The sequence below is a fragment of the Pleurodeles waltl genome, chromosome 5 (assembly GCF_031143425.1).
Source record: "Pleurodeles waltl isolate 20211129_DDA chromosome 5, aPleWal1.hap1.20221129, whole genome shotgun sequence".
Classification (NCBI taxonomy): Eukaryota; Metazoa; Chordata; class Amphibia; order Caudata; family Salamandridae; genus Pleurodeles; species Pleurodeles waltl.
In genome coordinates this window covers 1,412,458,435-1,412,476,449 of record NC_090444.1, presented here as the reverse complement: position 1 = coordinate 1,412,476,449, position 18,015 = coordinate 1,412,458,435, and the positions used below count along the sequence as shown (strand labels likewise).

The window sequence follows — 18,015 nt, the reverse complement described above, 5'->3', positions numbered from 1 at the left end:
AATTTGCGTCGAAAAAAACGACGCTAATTCGGCGCAAACGGAGTATAAATACGGGCCTAAGTACGGTGGTAGGAATGCATCCAGAACTACATAAGTAAAAAAACACCTCTAATTTACTAGGTCTGACTTTCCGAGTTCTCTGATAACGAAGCTCAGAGGTGCTACAGATGATCTCAAGACTGCCATCTTTGACTTATTTTGCTACATGACCTATTTCTTTTTTTTTTATTTGTGAACCTAGAATGTTAACATAGGTGTTAAATTGTACCGTTAATCTTATGAGAGTGGACGATACTTGGAGATTATTTGTTTTCAGTTAAGGAGGATAAACCAAGATGTGCATTTTGACTTTCTACCGTGGCACAATTATAAATTGTAAGTATGTGGAGGGGCCACCACCCCTGATTGTGAGTAGCAGTGGAAAGGTTTTGTTTACTTGGCCTGTTTCTATTCCTAAAAGGTGATGTTCTTGGACCTTCCATTGATGGGCTGGAATCTCTAATTCAGATGCCTTATGGATGTGGTGAACAAAATATGATCAATTTCAGTCCGAACATCTATGTCCTGCAATACTTGAAAACTACAGGTCAAATGACACAAAGTATTAAGGAAACAGCAATTGGATACATGAAGGCAGGTTTGTAAATCTCATTATGCAAACGCAAATTCTCCAAAAGGTTTCCAGTTACTTAATTCTCGAGATTCATACACTCCTGATATATAGTTGCTGACATTCGTTTATCTTATGTTTGACTTCATGCTTAAACTTCTAGATTTTATATTTCTCTAGGCTACCAAACTGAGCTAACATACAGGAGATCCGACGGCTCCTTCAGTGCATTTGGAAACAGTGATGTTTCCGGGAGTACTTGGTAATTATAATAATGATCCCTGTTTGAACAAAGTAAAATGTTTTTATTTGTTTTATCGTTTGTTTTGTTAATTTCTGAAACCCGATTCAATAACTTAAACCCCAGTCTGTCTGTAAAATTTCTAACAATAGCTTTTAGTTTGTATCATTTTTTACTTCTTTATCGATCTTCATCTCTGAAGCTCCTTTCTGATATACATACTGCTTTGATATTTGGAATATGTGGAGATGGTACAGCTACTTGCCAAGCCAGGCAGTTTCATATTATAATCTGTCTCACATGATTGATAAATAAGAGGCACTACAAATTAAGCTTAAAATCGAAAACATCATATTGTTCTTGTTTTAACAACTCATTTATTGTAAATAGGTTAATTTGATAGTTGCTACAATCTAGTTGTAATTCACGCTACGTATTTAGGTAGCATAACTCAGTCTGTATGCTTGCTGCTAGAAACATTGACCGTTAAGAGTAGTATGTAAAAAGATCGATGTAAATAATATTGATCTACACTTATATTGATTGAACATCTGGACCTTCAACCTAACAATATTTAGATGATCATTCATCTACCTCTTGACCTGTTTACATTAACGATAACTGAATATTGTGGAATGCATATGAGTGCAAGGTGCTATAAAAAAAACTTAGTTGTATTGGTAGAATACCCCATAAAGTAAGGTGTTTGGACAAAAATCATAGCGACTCTGACTGTGAATCATAGCTTGCCAGGTTATGCGAGGCATTGCAATCATTAATCATCAGTGTCCCTTGGCTGAGAATTACTAGCTGTTGTAGACGGTATGAAAGTCCTGGGTTGTTGTGGCAAGCCTCGATGGTAGGACGAAATGCCACGTATGAGTGAGGATGTGTCTCATCCCCACCATTTTCATCATTTGTCCCTTAGGTTCCTTCTCATTTTTCCTTTTTGGCTAAGTTTCAGGGCCCCATAAAACTGAAGATCCAGTTTCCTTATTGGTGTACTGTGAGGTAGGGGATATACTTAATGTGTCTCCCCCTGACTGTAATCTCAAAAGGATGACTCCCTCATAACCCCCCATACACATATTACTGGCTGGTGGCAGCCGTTGCCTCATTTTAGGATGCAGTAGCTGCACAGACAACGAGAAAATTAAGTCCTTTTGTTTTAATGAATATGAATGTTCACAAACTTTAGCTAAATTCTTTCATAATTGTAATTGAAAACATCAGAATGGGTATGAATGAAAGACTGATCACCTTCTATGTGCTCATTACAGTGGTACATGAAATGATCACAAACATCTTTGTACTATTAATGGCAGCTGTCAGGTGAGGATGGCAGCTGCCAACAGAAAAAGCACAGGCGTATTTTCCATTGCCTCCCTTTCTGCTGCTTTTATTCACGTCTGTCTGGAGGAAATAAACAAGGTTTTCCACGAAAGATGACCCCTTGAGAATGTACCTCCAATGTGTCATGTAAACACCGGCGCTGACAATACATTCAGAAACAAGCATTGGTAGGGAGATGGGTATTGGAGGGTTCTCTTGTGACCCACCTCTCTCGAATGCTAGAGCTAGTTGGGTACTCCACACAGACAAGATCAGCAGCAGACACTGGGCAGGCCATTTGAGCATTTTCAGGACTTCAAGCTTAGTCCTAACCTTGAGGAAAAAGATTCCACACAGACCCTCGTTCAGTAAGCACCACAGAAGGATCCGTGCATGGCTGTGATGATGGAGAACATATTTCTGCAGGAGAGTCTTTATTTTATTAGCTTAATACTTGGTACTTGGGAAGTAGCCCTCTTCCAGTCAGTTTGTGTGTCTGCTTAGTGCATGATATTCTAATCAGTTAAGCTGAAGTAGAGTTTTCCATTTTAAAAAATATTTCAGGGTTCAGCCTTTCCTTTCTTTTTAGGTTTTGCCTGCATAGCATTTGCACTGTGCTTGAGAAATCTCTTCTGATTAAAAAAAAAATCTTAAAAGGGACTTAGAGCCCGCCACCCTACTTACCACCTGAGGTCAGCCAATGAGGGAAGGCAGCAGTCCCAGCCTCGTCACAGAGTGGGATGGGGTCAGTGAGACTGCTGACCCCCACCCCACTCTGTGACGAAGTGCCACTGATTGACACTCGCCCTGGGTGCTTCAGGGCTTAAACCTGAAGCTTCCAGGGCAATGTCAATGGGTGACGCTTTCCTTGTCAACCAGGGGAGGGCCTCAAGGCACCTTTGCTGAGCCGAGGAGGTCATGTCCATCGGAGCTGTGACCTCCTCAGCCCAGCAAAGTTCAGCTCAAGCAGCCAGGAGTCTGCTCATGTCTGCTCCTGGCTGCCTGACCTGAACATGAAGCATGTCTGTCAGGCTAACCTTTGTTCAGCCTGACAGACACTCTTCATGAGGGGCAAAAGGTGGGAGGGTCTTGGCCCCTCCGTCCTAAAGGATGGGCTGCACCTGGATTAAGTGGTGGTCCATAGTGGGCAAAAGGTTAGGAACCACTGCGTTAAACTATTGTTGATTGTGTCGAAAATCTCAAGAATATGTTTTACTTTAATTTATTGCACAGGAGCAATGGAAATGTTAAGGCAAGATGAAGGAATGGATTTGATGCATAATAGAACAAAATAAACATCGAAAAAACAGCACTTAGTTCACTTCCTTAGGAGAGCCTGTGTGTTTGAATATCAAACTAAGAGCAAATCCTACTTCTAAACAATCATATTTGTTTGAATACTGTTCAAACAAACAGTAGTGTTAACTAATGGTCCTGATTGGTCATTATTTTGTGATTCTTCTTTACATTGTTATTCCTTGTTCGTTTTTCACAGTTGTATACATTGTGGCAGGCTGCTTGTTAGTTACGATTATTTAATAATGTCTTATGGCTACTTTTTCCCATCCTGTATCATTTCTATTATTTCTCTTTTATTATGTATTTTGTAATGTGTATTGTATGTCATATTGAAAGAAATAACGAAATTAGAGCAGAAAATGAGGTTGAGGATAATAATAACAATATCCATAATAATAATATTGTATTTATTAGTCACATGCATGGGGTCCTCGGGGCTGGCACAATACCCACGATAATTTTTCCTCCACAGCAGCAAATATTTGTCCCTAGAAGACGATTGTGTGCTACTCTGCTAGAGATGCTTTGAAGCCTTGGGAGAGTCTATCCAGCAATTAAAGCAGTCCCCTGTTTCAAAAACCTAGAGTTATCGCTGTGTCTGATGAGCCAGTCACAAGCTCTGGGTGATGATTTAAAAATGCCCATATTTTTTTCATCTTTTGAAAAATAGGTGGCCTTCGCATCTTCAACTTACACCTGAAGCACAAAATGTTATGCAATTGTAGATATATGTGTTGCATGACAGTGCTGTCTCCTCGCGTATGGATACAGAGGAGAGGCATTGGGCTTTTTACAAGTTTTTTGGATTGGACAGTCCATCCATTGGACAGATGTCCCGGCTGCCGTATTACAGATGAATTATAAACCATTGCCCTTGTAATACTGTAGGCAGCATTTTTTCCAGATTTCCACTGAGTATGTCATCCACCAGACTCCGAATAAGGTCTGTAGTTTTTAGCCTATGGTACAACAGCAAGGGTGTTAGAGTATACAAATATGGTGGACGACCACTACAAGTGCACTTATTGTAAGGTGGTCAGGCTTTCAGTCATGTTTCTGAAGTAATGCCCATCTGCCAAGTTATAAATCAGGCCCTTAATTTGATGGTGAAACAGTAAAATTTGTAGAGGCGTTCCGCACACTTTCAGCTTTTGAAGGACCCAATTGTAAATAATGCTGAAAATGTGAGCATATGCACCAATTATTAGGGGTGTGGGATGTTTCAAAGGCCTTTCTTCCTCAACTCCCTAAAGCTGTTTGTAAAAATGTCTCAATCTGCATAGACTACTGATTCTTACTATGTTTGAACAAGAAAGCTAACCAGGACTTCAGCAGATTGGCATACGGATAAAGTGAGAGATTGTGTCAGACAAAGAGTCAACAGCATGGCAGAATTAGTGGCATATAACAGCCCTGCTGGGAAGTGCGCATATTGTATTTTACAAGTATGTCAACCCTGTTGAGGGGTTTTTGGTACTGTCCCTGAAGGTTTAGCTGGTGAAAGTGTTGATATTGTCCAACAAAAGTACGGCAGTCCTCCTGAAAATTATTGGTATAATCTTGTTGCTCAACAGACAGTTCAGTAAGTATACCTCTCACTGCTTACTGCCAGAGTCTGCAGGATAATTGTTTGCATTCTAGGAACTGCTAACCCAGCTTTCCATCCTTCCCAGTCTGGAAAAAATGAACACCCTAAATTAAGTATTAGTAATCCTGTTTATTCCCCAGCATGTAAATAGGGCAGAAATGTGGTATGAAGCATTATGTAACATTAATTTGTATTACTAGAGATACAGCAGTTTGCTGAAAAGTGTAGTTGTTGCCAAATAGGTGTGTGGTGGCCTGCAGAGAAGCCTTCCGTTTTAAGAAGGGAGGTAGCGTATATTTGAGCTGTCCAATAAGGGTTAGTACTGTCCAATATAATTATGAAGCCCTGCACAGAAGCGTTGTTGCTATATGACATTAAAAGCATGACAACCCTGCTGGTCCTTCTAATGAAAGTATAGCAAGTCTTTTGAGAACTGTTGATACTTCCAAGATTTAGGGTTGATGGACTCTTTCACCAAAAGTCACCTAAATGCCCTCTCAAGCTGTCCCAACACCTAGTAAACCCTAATATTTCATGGTGTTTCTAATCATGCAACACCAAAGCATATATTCTAGATTTCCAGCACTTGCAGAAGGCAGTGTGCAGTCACAGTAAAGCAAAGGGGTGCTACAGTCAGACCACCATGTGTTTGCCCAAGGGAGGTTAGTTTGCTGCTTAATGAGCACAGGACACTGCTCTTGAAAAGGGGTGGTAATGTTTGCCTAGGAGATGGCTACTTATCCTGGCCAGCCAAAGTGGCAGCGATACACTCAAGGGAGGGAAATAGATAGGGCATGTGGGAGAGGGAGAAAGAGAGAAGAGGGAGAGAGATAGAAAGAGAGAGAAGAGAGCTCTTCGTTGATACCAATCACTGCCAGAGGATCAGGGGCAACACTTTGATGTGAAGTCTGGGTACGTTACCTGGATATGTCCTGTGAGTCAAGATAGAGGTGGAGTCAGTAGCACCCATGCTAGACAATAAGGCATCAATATACTCAAAATGGTCCCTGCCCAACCTGCCTGACAAACTCTATGCTAACTATTCAGCCAGGACCCTATGAGATGGAGCCTGAAATGTTGTCTGGCAGTAAATGATAAAGAGCATCTGGCTGGGTGCCCGTGCCCCTGCATTGCCTGTGTTTCTTTGCTGAGTGTGTATGTACATGGCTGTTAGCCTATAACTTGCAATTTGCACTGATTTTTGGTAATATTTGCCTAATTATGCACAATTTCTACAAATATTTTCAGAATGTCCTTGTACAAACGTGAATTACCAAGCTTTGGGTATAATTAGGTCCGACTTTTAATCCCGTGTTGAAAATTCTCCAGTCCAGTGTCAATTAAAAGGCACCAATTAAAGCCCCATGCAAAAATGTAGCTAAATTCCCAATAAAATTTCAGGACGAGAATCAGTAACTCCTGTACCATTCTGTTTTTTTTTTTTACTATGGTACCTGATCCACTGTGCTTCAGATTACTTTGTTTTCAAATGATCATAATTAATCCTGGAAAATGAATGGTTACAATAATCGAAAGAAATGTGCTGTAAAAGCAGACCATAATGTACCGTCTTCTCGAATATATTTCCGAGAGGAATCCTTGACACTTGGACAAATGTATTTTCCCACATATTACCATTGATAATGGCTGCAGTAACCCACATACAAAAATGTTCCCTTTAATATGCGTATGCTTTGGGCGACATCATTTGATTATGCCCTGCACAGATGTAAATACATAAACATCGAGGAAAGCCATGACTTGTTGTGGCAGCGCTGAGTAAAATATCAGGTAGGAGAGCAAGCATTGACAAAGTCATTAGAAAAATGGATGCAAGAGACAATAAAACAACCCTTTTTCTGTAACTAAAGAGACACTTATCACTCATTGACTGACTTCAGGTGTAAAATAGTCTCCAAAGCACTCAACACTCTATAACATGGGTTCCCAACCTTTTGACTCCTGAGGACCCCCACCGAATCACTAATGGAAGCCGGGTAACCCCCAAAGCAATTAGTCCGATTTCAATTTCAAACATTACAACAGTAATGCACAAAAGATACACAAACAAGTACACACCAAATAAATACTCGCATTATTAAGCTATTATTATTTTTGCATTGAAAAATGTGCAAAAATCAAAAATATTTAAATGTTTGGTTTTATATCGGAAAGTTGTATTCTCAGATCAGATTCTACATTTTCCAAGTGATTTCTGTATTTTCTTTTTAGAAAGCTTTTTCACATAAATATGTGGTGGGTAAAGGGAGTAAAACCTTCAGTGCTTTTTGGGTTAATTCAGGATAATTTGTTCCTACCTGCATCCAAAAAAGACACCAGATAATTTTCTTTAGATTGAAGTTTAAGTACACTATCTGAGGAGATATCAATCAAACCATTTTCTACAGATGCTATCAACCCCATTAAAGTGTCAATATTTACATTGGAAGGATCTTTAATCCAGTTTTTGCCTTCATCTGGAAGTGGAAAGAACTGAGGAAAACTACACTGCACATCTTGGAGATGCTGGATAAAAAATTCCAAGACTTCATTTGATAATTCATCAGCAGCAGATTCCAAGAAGGTCTTCAGGTTTTGAAAAGAATCAACATTTCTTTGTGATAAGAAATGAACCCACAAGTCTAAATTTAATTTTTTTGCCTCAATCTTGTCTTCAACATAAAAAATGGTGATACCAACTCTTTGCATACTCAAATTGCGTACATTTAAGTGAGTGAAGATGTCTGCAATATACGCCAGCATGGGTAACCAAGTATAGTCATGCAAGCGCTCAAGTGCAAATGGACATTCCACTTCAGTGAAGAATATTCTGATTTCATCTCTCAATTAAAAAAGCCAAGACAAAACTCTACCATGAGACAGCCATCGGAAAATTCCTCTGGCCTCTTTTTAGGGATGAATGATTCTCAGTGAATGCAACAATTATGACATACAACTAAAGAGTTGTTTCCCCTTATTTGTGCAACAAGTCCAGTTAATCTCCGAGACATGGCATGATCCCCATCTGTGCCGATTCATATGCATTTGGACCACTGAATTTCATTTGATATCAGAAATTCGATGAAAGTGCTGAGGATGTGCCCCGCACTGGCATGTACCAAATAGCAGCAGAACAGTAAACCTTCAATAATGTTCCCCTCAAACTCATATCTAACATAACTCAGGAGATTAGATTTATTTGCTATGTCCGTACTTTCATCTACGTGTAGGCTATAGTGCTGAGCTTTACTAATTCTTTCAATAAACTGTTCTTTCATGTTGTCTGCCATTTTGTCAATTCACCTTTTTTACAGTTTTGTTAGATGATGGCTCTAAATCTTTTGCTGCTTTCTCTCCAACCACTGCACTTGCCATGGCTTTAGCAGCATGTACTATTAGTTCTTCAGCAATGGTATGAGGTTTTCCAGTTTTTACTATGAGCATGGACACTTCAAATGAAGCTTTAAGCATTTTCATTAAATGGTCCTATTGCAGTTTTCTTAATTATTTGTCTGCGCTGTCAGAGCTCTTGCTCTTTATTTGAAGGATTCTGTGGATTTGGTTGTATGTTCTTTATGCTTAATTTCCAAGTGTCTTCATAATTTAGAAGATTTCATGGCCTCATTTGACAAAATTTCATAGCATAGCACGCATTGCAGTTGCTGTTCATGTTCTGAACCTGAACATGTGAAACCCATTGATAAATATTCAACATCGTATTTGCCACACTTTGTTTTCTTTTGACTTAAATCACTTTGTTTTGAGCATGATGGCCCATTACTGATAGCTTTAATGGCTTTCCGCTTAAGGTTAAGCTATCGATCCATCATCCCTATGTTTATTTAGGTTACCCACAAATGACAAGTCTATTGAATCACAACATTCAGTTATGTAATCAGTTTCTAGCAAAGCTATTTTGTAACACACATAGTAGACCTTCATTACTTTACCAACTACAGGTTGCTCTCATCACCTGTTTCCAAACTTCATATGCTCCAACATTTAGAGATCAAGCAGCGACTGTAAGAAGATTTTAACACTGTATCAGGACTGCTTTTGTGGAAAAGACAAAAGACACTAGCAAATCATATGAATTGATGTGGCAATCTTATGAATGCTGCTGTAAGATAATTCCATTTGCTCAATTTAATTGGACATAGCTAGCTCATTCGTTTGGCCTCCATCGTGGAAGGAGTCCATTGTTAATTTCACAGAGATTTCTTTGTGTCATTTGTTTCAGCACTGTTAATGCCTGCCCAGACCAGGCGTTAAAAGGAGGCACATGATTGTTTTCAATGGGCCTCAATGGGCTTTGCAGTATTAGCATAAAAAATGCTGACGCTAATTCTGCAAAGCTCCAAACTAGTGTTTTGACGCTAGTTCCCCTAACTACCATCATGGTGCGACATATCTTAAAAAGGCGCACACTTGATGGCGTTGGGGGGGCGCTAAAGGGTGCAAGAAAAGTGGCGTTGCATTGGGAGCAGCGCCACTTTTCTTAAACCAGGCCCTAAGAGGCTTGTTTTGTCTCTACTCATCACTACATAGCCACCAGACGGTGGTTTCTTCCAGTTACACTCAACTTGTGTACATCTCACACCAAAATCACTGATTGAAGTGAGAGGCTCTTTAACATTAGGCCACATTTGATATGAGACCTTGACCCCAAACATGTAGTGTTTTGTGATATTTTTATTTATTCACGTGGCTATTTTTTAATTAATTTTGTACATTTATGTGAGAGCACACAATACCAATGGGTTTTACAATAAATGGGTGCATTAAATTTTAAACAGCTAATTATTTAAAAAATAAGAAAATGCTGACAGAGTAAGATGAACAATGATAATAAAAAGGATCTCAGAAGCTGGAGCATCAAGATGGCAATCCCTGATAGTAAAGAAACATAATTATGAGAAACAGATGGATAAAATGCCATTATCTAATCTTGAAGTTTGAGGCTTCATTATTTTTTGTGCTAGTTATTACCTTCATACAATCATGTTTAAAAATGATCCAATTTAATGTCACTGAAGAGTTAATGTTAATTGGTAGTGAATTCAGATTGGCTTCAATGCCCCTACATTACAGTTATTATTGTCTCCTGCTTTCTGACATATACGCAGAAGCTGGAAGTTCAGTTATCACTACTTCTATGAGCAGTGCAGTGACAAATCAGTTCAAAGCAGGTTAAACATATGAAAAAAAACCTGCAAAGTCAGACTTTCTGCCCATCTGCCGACCATCTGTGGATTATTGGAAGGCAGGGAATTAGTGCAAATGCTCAGCACTTCATTTCTCCCAGCATCAGCACTGCTATTGTCATCAGTTACTCAGATAGGTGCACACAGCATTTTGCACAGCCAAGGCAAAAAGCAATCTAACTGGAAGCTGTCGCTTCACAGTAATTTTTAAGTGTGTAATAATTACACTGTTATTTGCACTGTAATTTGAATGTCTACTACTGCATTTGGGGAAAGGCTGATGCAGAGACAGCCGGGAAGTGAAACAAACCTTTTTCTGTAAAGTTAAATGCAGATGTGTATACATAGCGTCTTTAGCAATCAACAACTGTTTTTATGGCTGAAAATGCTTATTTAAATAGGATCTCTGATCAAATGTGCATAATTATAGTAATTATATTAGGATTTATTTTATAGATATCAACCGCCCTGGCCTAAACAAAGTACAAACACATGTTGCTGCAATCACATATTCCACAATGCAGCTCGATGAAAAAATACCACTTTCTTTATAAACAAGGTTTTTTGCTCTCTCACCAAAATAATTTTCAATTAACTGTAGGGGAAATGTCTTCTGATATACACCTCTGACAATTAGTAATAAATATGAAACCAGAGCAAACACTCACATGTTTCTCTCGAGTGGCTCAACGTTTCTGCAGGAAAAGTGCCTTCCTACCAGCTCTAGGTGCCTCAGAACAAGAGGCACAGCTGTTCAGCATTCATGCACAGGGGCAGCGAAATGCTCTGGGGTTCGGCCCAAATACAAGAGGACACAAGCAATGTCATTCAAGCACAAGTCAGGCAAGCAGATAAAGGGGGTCATTCTGCCAACGACCACGGAAGCACCGCCAACAGGCTGGCGGTGCTTCCTGGGCCATTCTGACCGCGGCGGTAAAGCTGCGGTCAGAAAAGGGCAACCGGCGGTTTCCCGCCGGTTTACCCCTGGCCCAAGGAATCCTCTATGGCGGCGCTGCTTGCAGCACCGCCATGGGGATTCCGACCCCCTTCCCGCCATCCTGGTCCTGGCGGTAAAAACCGCCAGGAACAGGATGGCGGGAACGGGTGTCGTGGGGCCCCCTCACAGGGCCCCATAATGATTTTCAGTGTCTGCAAAGCAGACACTGAAAATCGTGACGGGTGCCACTGCACCCGTCGCACCCCAGCAACTCCGCTGGCTCCATTCGGAGCCGGCTTCATCGTTGCTGGGTCTTTCCCGCTGGGCCGGCGGGCAGCCTTTTGGCGGTCGCCCGCCGGCCCAGCGGGAAAGCCAGAATGGCCGCCGCGGTCTTTTGACCGCGATGCGGTCATTCGGCGGTAACCGCATGGCGGGCGGCGGTATGACCGCCAAAATTAGGCTTATCAACTTCCAGCTTGCACCTAAGCCAAATAGTGATTGGCCTGATTATATTTTGGTCTGCCGCCCCTGCGCTGTCATTCACAGCTCTGATGTTCTGTGAAGGTACATGGGTGTTTAGTTTTCTATGAAAGAAAATGCTCAAGACCTGTGGAACCCATGGGAATGTTCCACAGATCTCTGGGGGTCCACAGACCACAGGTTGGGAACCGCTGCTCTATAGAACAAGCAATGGCAAAGCCAAAGCCAATCGTTTTGGCATTGGCCAGCAGCCTTTTGGCAATTATTTTGTTTTTTTTACATGTTTTTTGCAGAACTTCATTGTTTGGGAAGCTGCCGGGCCTTATTCAATCTAAAAAAAAAAAGGCTAAAAGAAAAAAGGTTTAATTAGTCTGAAAAAAGCACACATTTCCATAGTACTTACCAGTAACTGAAGGGACCTACTTTGTATGTAGATGTGCGCCTTGTGAAAGGGACAAATATTGTTGCTCATGGGGAAGTCAGCCAATAGCTGAAGCAGGTTGACACTTTGTCCCATAAGGCATGCTGGAATGGGTGAAATTTAAATGTGAATGACACAACCTCCGACTACTGTATGAAGTCTGACTGAAAACCCCTCTTATACAAATAGGTTTTGGTTTTGTCCAACACAGACCTAAAAATGCCATTTGGTTTTGCATTGGCTGCCAGCCACTTGCCTTTGAGAAAGAAAGCAAGACAGAAAGAAGAACGGAACAAGAAAAAAGAAGGGAATGCACGAAAGAAGAAAAAAAGAAAGGCAGAGTTAGTGTTACAAAGATGGATAGAGCACACTGATAAGCTTTATATTCAGACTTCATCTAATCTGTTGTTTGTATTACTGTTGTCCTTCAAAATGCTGTGTTCACAACTTTTTCAGACTAGTGCCAGAGCTTGTACATGTGAGAAATGTAGTTACTGGTTGACAGGGGAGTGAGCCCTGGTCAAACAGCAACCACAATCCTTGTCAGGGTAAGGCAGACGCAAACCCCAAATTGACCTATGCTCAACCCCTTGATAGCTTGGCATTGAGCAGTCAGGCCTAACTTGGAGGCAATGTGTAAAGCTTTTGTGTAGCACTTCAAACAGTCACACTGTGAAAACACAAAAAGGATGCCATACCAAGTTAGAAATATAGCACAGAATTTCATAAATAAAACAAAAAAAAATAACAAACATCAAATCAGTAGAACCAGAGATATGAATTTATAAAAAAAATTGTGAAAATAGATCCAAAAAGCAGAAAGCACCAATCTGGTCGCTCTGAATCGGGTCATCTCAGAGGTTCAGGCTGATCGCAATGAAGCTCAGGTTGTTTACAGTCCTTAGATTAGTCCTGTTGAAGTTGTACCTTCTGAAGATAGCCTCAAGAGTCCCGTTCACAGAGGAAAGGGGCACAAGAAGCAAGGAGAGCATTGCATGAGGCTGTCGCTGTAGCGCAAAGAACAGACTGGTTTCACAGGCGGGGGTGGCTGGAGCATCACCTTGGTGGTCCCCTACGAGCTGTCATTGCTGAAGTGTGAAGGGTGGGGGTGGCATCACTTCTAGGAGAATGGCAGTACGAGCAGTGAGGTCAAGGTGTGAACACGACCGTTCATGGTCGAGCACAGCCCAAAAGCTTGGTTTAAGGTCTCTGAGCCACACCAAGGGTCCAAGACCTGAGATACACCACTTAGGGGTCAGGAACTCAGTGCAGCTGGGTTACAGGACTGGTGCAAGATGTTGGGAAGCCTTTTATGTCTCTGAGACTCCGATCAGCAGACCAGCACTTGGAATCACTCTAGTGCCCTGGGTTCAAGAAGAAGTTGGAGGTCAAGGTCTTCCTCCTCAGGCAAGAGGTCAGCAGGTCAGCACAGCAGGGCAGCAGTTTTTCAAAGCAGCAGTCTAGCTTCTTGGCACAATATCCACAGGCCAAAAGTGTCTGAGTTCCAGTATTTATATCCAGCTGTGCCATTGAAGTAGGGGGAAGCTTCTAGAGACATTCCTTTGAAGTGCATAGATGCTCTGCATTCATGGCCCTGTCTTCAGACTAACTACAGGGGATATGAAACTTTTTGTGTGGTGACAGGACACCACCTATTCAAGTGTAAGTGGGGTTGGGCCCAGCTCCTCACTCTCATCCTGCTACTGATGGCCATCAAGCCACAACTAAGTTCCCCATTGTGTATGGCTGTCCAGGAGAAATACACAAATCTCAACTGTGACCTACATCCAGTCCTGTGACCCAGAAGCAGGCTTCAAATGGCTAAGGCAAGAAAATGGCAACTTTCTATAAGTGGCATTTTCAAAATTCTAATTTAAAATCATACTTTACCATACGTTAGGATTCTACATTTCAATTCCAGAGACACTAAACATGAACTAAGTACTTGTTTCCCTTTGGAAATTTTACTAATAAAATGTATTAAGGTAACTCCAATGTTATCCAAACGGAGGGGTAGGCCTTTCAGAGTTTTTCAATACCATGACATGTAAAAGTTAAAAGTACATGTCCTACTGTAGGAAAGTGCCCCATTGCACATGATCACTCCCCCACTGTTTTCCCCAAATTCTGATGGTTATGATTCTGATAGTGCCCTGGAGTCTGCTGCCCAGACCCCAATGCCAGGGCTTTCTCCAAAACTGTCATGTTCAACTTGGTAACCCCCATATTGGCAACTACTTTACCCCCTTATAAGTCCCTGGTATATGGTACCAGGGGTACCCAAGGTGTAAGTGGCAAAGGGGTCTCCAGGGCTGGAGAATGTTTTTGTGCCACTCTGGGCGACTCAAGAAACCTACTGACAGCAGACCTGCCGTTCCAAATTACAGGAGCAATGTAAACTGCTCATACTCGACTGTGTCCTCACCATGTGTGGCACAGTCAAATGCACTACCTTTAATATATGTCAGGTACCCCCAAGGTAGGCCTCCTCAGCCCAGGAAGTGCGCTGCAATATATTAAAGGTATGGACATATAAGTACAAGCCTGTATATCCCTATATAGGCGTTCCCTATTGGAAACTACTGTAAGTGTTAGCAGTTCATTAGATCATGGGCTGCCAAATAGGCACACTAGAGATTAGCAGCTCCATTATGGTACCACTAAAATATGTCATATTTGGTATCAAACAACATGCCTTCTCACCCCTGACATGAATCTCAAACTCTGGGTGATGTTGCATGCACCCATGTGGTGACCTTAGAGGTTGCTCACCTGGTTGTCCCAGCTTCATTGAGCTCTGGCTGACCAGCCCACACTTCCCCACTCCTGCTGCGGCCAAGACCTGAGTATGACCTCCTGCCAGGCAGTGTGATCACTCCTAGGAGTTGGGAACAAAGGCTTGGGCAGGAAGGAGGTCACACCTCCCTCTTCCCAGGCAGGCTAGTGAATGAGCACATCAAGGCAGTGAGCTTCAAAGGCTTCACTGCCTCTGATATGAAACAGCCCTCCTCTGCCCCAGGCACATTTGCTCTTGGACAGGCAGGAACTTAGTTATGCAAGGTGGTGTACACTCAAAGAAGGGTGACCACAACTCCAGGATGAGCATCCCGATCTGTACACTCAATTTACTTTTCTGCCATGTTTAGGAGTGGCAGAATAAAGGGTTCTGGGTAAGAAAAGTGACCCACCCCACCAGATGTGGTCACCTCATGAGCGGATTAGCTGCAGGAGTTAGCTACCCATTGGCTATAAGCCTCCACGCCCCTAACTCCCCTAAATATAGGATTTAAGGGACACAAAAAAAGACCAAAAGGAGACCTGTGTCATCTACAACAGGACTTTGTCTACAGCACCAAAGCAAAAGAGGGAATCTCTGTCCCTGTGATAACGGCATGAATGATCCTCGTCCTTGGCTCCAACTCTGCACTTGTAAAGAGAGGTGCCGCTGTGGAAGCCAGAAGCACCCTCAGTCTCACCTGGACTAGTGGCACTAGTCCCCTGTAAATTGAAGGTAAAAACACTCACCAGATCTAAAGAATTGCTGGCCACGTGGCTCTCCATAGGAACATACAAATTCAGGCTGTTTAGTGCATTGTGGGAGTTGTAGTCTCACCTGCCTCGAAGTTTGAGGCTGCTACATCACTCCCTTGGTGCTAGTGAAGTAACAGAAGCTTTTCGCGCTACTTACTGCTGCGAAGGCTTGTTTGGCACTAGTCCATTTATGGACCCTCACACTTGACGCTGCAACTGTAGGGAACACTGTGCAAACTGCATCCGACCTCAGTGGCCAGGCCTCTGCTGTGTTTTTGCATATTTTTTCTTGCAGCACTGTGTAAGCAGTAATATCAGCACCAACGTGGCTCCTGTTCAGCACAATGGTTAGTTAGTACAACTGCTGGACTCTACAGGTTAGGTCAAATCAAGCTCACTAGCCTAGCCTGGTACAAGGACTCTCACAACCTAAACCCTGCGAGTGTTCCATGTAACTCAACCTCGAAGTAGCCAATTGCACTAGTGGTTTTTCCCATTGACTGTCATGTTATATTTTACATGTATTATTTTGCACTCATTTCTTATTGCTTCTAAAGTCTATAACTCCAGTCACATGTGTGCTATTCCATTTGTTTTGGTGTCTACATTTAAATAAAAATACACTGTCTTTTCATAAACTGGTGTCAGATTTCTATTTAGGTGTGTCAATTACTTATCGTTTATGTTGGTACTCTGAAATGCTTAACACATGTTCCTATATTAAAGCCTGACTGCTCTTTGCCACGCTATCAGGACTGAGCTAAGGATTTTTTGTTGTGAATCCAAGAATAATCTTTGCTGGTACTGTGATAAAATTACACGGTAAGGCTGCCCAGGTATAAAACTTAATATTCCACTTTCTTACACCTACCTTGAAATACATTGCGCCCTGCCCTCTAGGCAGTCCCGGGCCTACGTTAGGGGTGGCATATGTATTAACAAGCATTTGCAATGCAATAGGTCTCGCATTTACTTTAGTTGGAGCTATTGGCATTGAGAATGCATAACTGGACTTTTTGCCACATTAATTGGTCAACCCTACCACATATTTTGGGCCTTTCTGCCACATAATTCCAGTTTCCCTGCATTCAACTAAAGAGCTAGTAGGCCTTCTGGAATATTTTTGAAACACTGCCCTTAAAACACAAACTACTCCCAGGTGCAAAACATATTTACTTGGCAGTTGTTACAGGTGACATTGCCTGTGAGGCAATGAATAAATAATTGTACTCCAAGAATGCATGTTTTCTGGAACTTAACTGGATTCTGGCTCAAGACAGTGAAGATAAGGAGAAAAATTGAAAGGAAGTTGGGAAGAGGGTGATGATAAAGGAAATCAAAAAACGCTGAGAACGATGATAATAAGCAGAAAGGAAATTTATGAAGAGGAAGGAGTTTAAGAAAGAAACTGTGATGGGATGATGCTTGAGAGAAAGACTAAAGGGTAGCAGACAAAAGTGAGAAAATAAGGGAATGGAGGCCAATGAAGCCTACAAACGGAATGAGGCCAACAAAATAAGAAGAAAGAATGAGATGATGGAAAGTAAGTTGTGAACAGGGCAAATGGAGTCCAAATTGAGAGGGAATGGGTAATAAATAAAATTCAGTTTTCTTTTTGATCATTTTATCATTATACTGCTGATATTTTTTAGAGTGCTAATGGTCTGAGGAATAGGAGGAAGGAGCGAATCCAGGAGTGTGCTGCTTTACTCTTCAGAATATCAAAACTATGCACTTCAGGATATTTTAAGGCACAATGTAAAGCAATCACTCTCAAACACCTTCGTAAGTAGAATAATCAAGTTTATTTAAGGGGCAAGTTCTCAGCTAGCAAAACTAAACCACACTAATATATATATATATATATACATCAGGAGAATAACATGAGAATAATGATAAAGATATAAGCACTCTGTGAATAATTGCAAAAGTAAGTGCATATAATACAAGCACACACAATATACCTCAATGCTCAATAGCATGAAAATGACTGCAAGAATAAGTGCATATTACGCGCGCACACACAATATACTTCAATGCTCAATAGCATGAAAATGACTGCAAGAATAAGTACACATTACGCGCGCACACACAATACACTTAATAAATTGAAAAGCTTCACCGAAAAGAGCGTCTGCATCCCTCCGCCGTACACTAAGCTGGGGAACCCAAATCAGCTAGCACAGGGAGCCTCTGTTCGGGACAATCAGTCCTCCTGGCGTTGCGTCCAACCCAGAAGAGAGTTCCTAAACCAGCCCATCCAGGCCCCCAACTTTTATAGTATTTACTAACGCCCAGGAGTCTTTTCTAGAAAAAGACCCCCTCCTTTACAAATTGTGCAATCGGCGGTACCTTGTTCACCCTTCGAGACG

The 18,015-nt window shown here is 41.6% G+C and overlaps 1 protein-coding gene across 1 annotated transcript in view; it reads left to right on the top strand.

Annotated features, from left to right (window-relative positions):
- LOC138296506 (CD109 antigen-like) overlaps positions 1–18,015 on the top strand; it is an 827,002-nt gene that overhangs the window by 632,227 nt on the left and 176,760 nt on the right. Inside the window, exons 23-24 of the mRNA XM_069235677.1 lie at positions 461–637; positions 791–872. Of these exons, the coding sequence (XP_069091778.1) occupies positions 461–637; positions 791–872 (259 nt within the window). The remainder of the gene's footprint in view (positions 1–460; positions 638–790; positions 873–18,015) is intronic.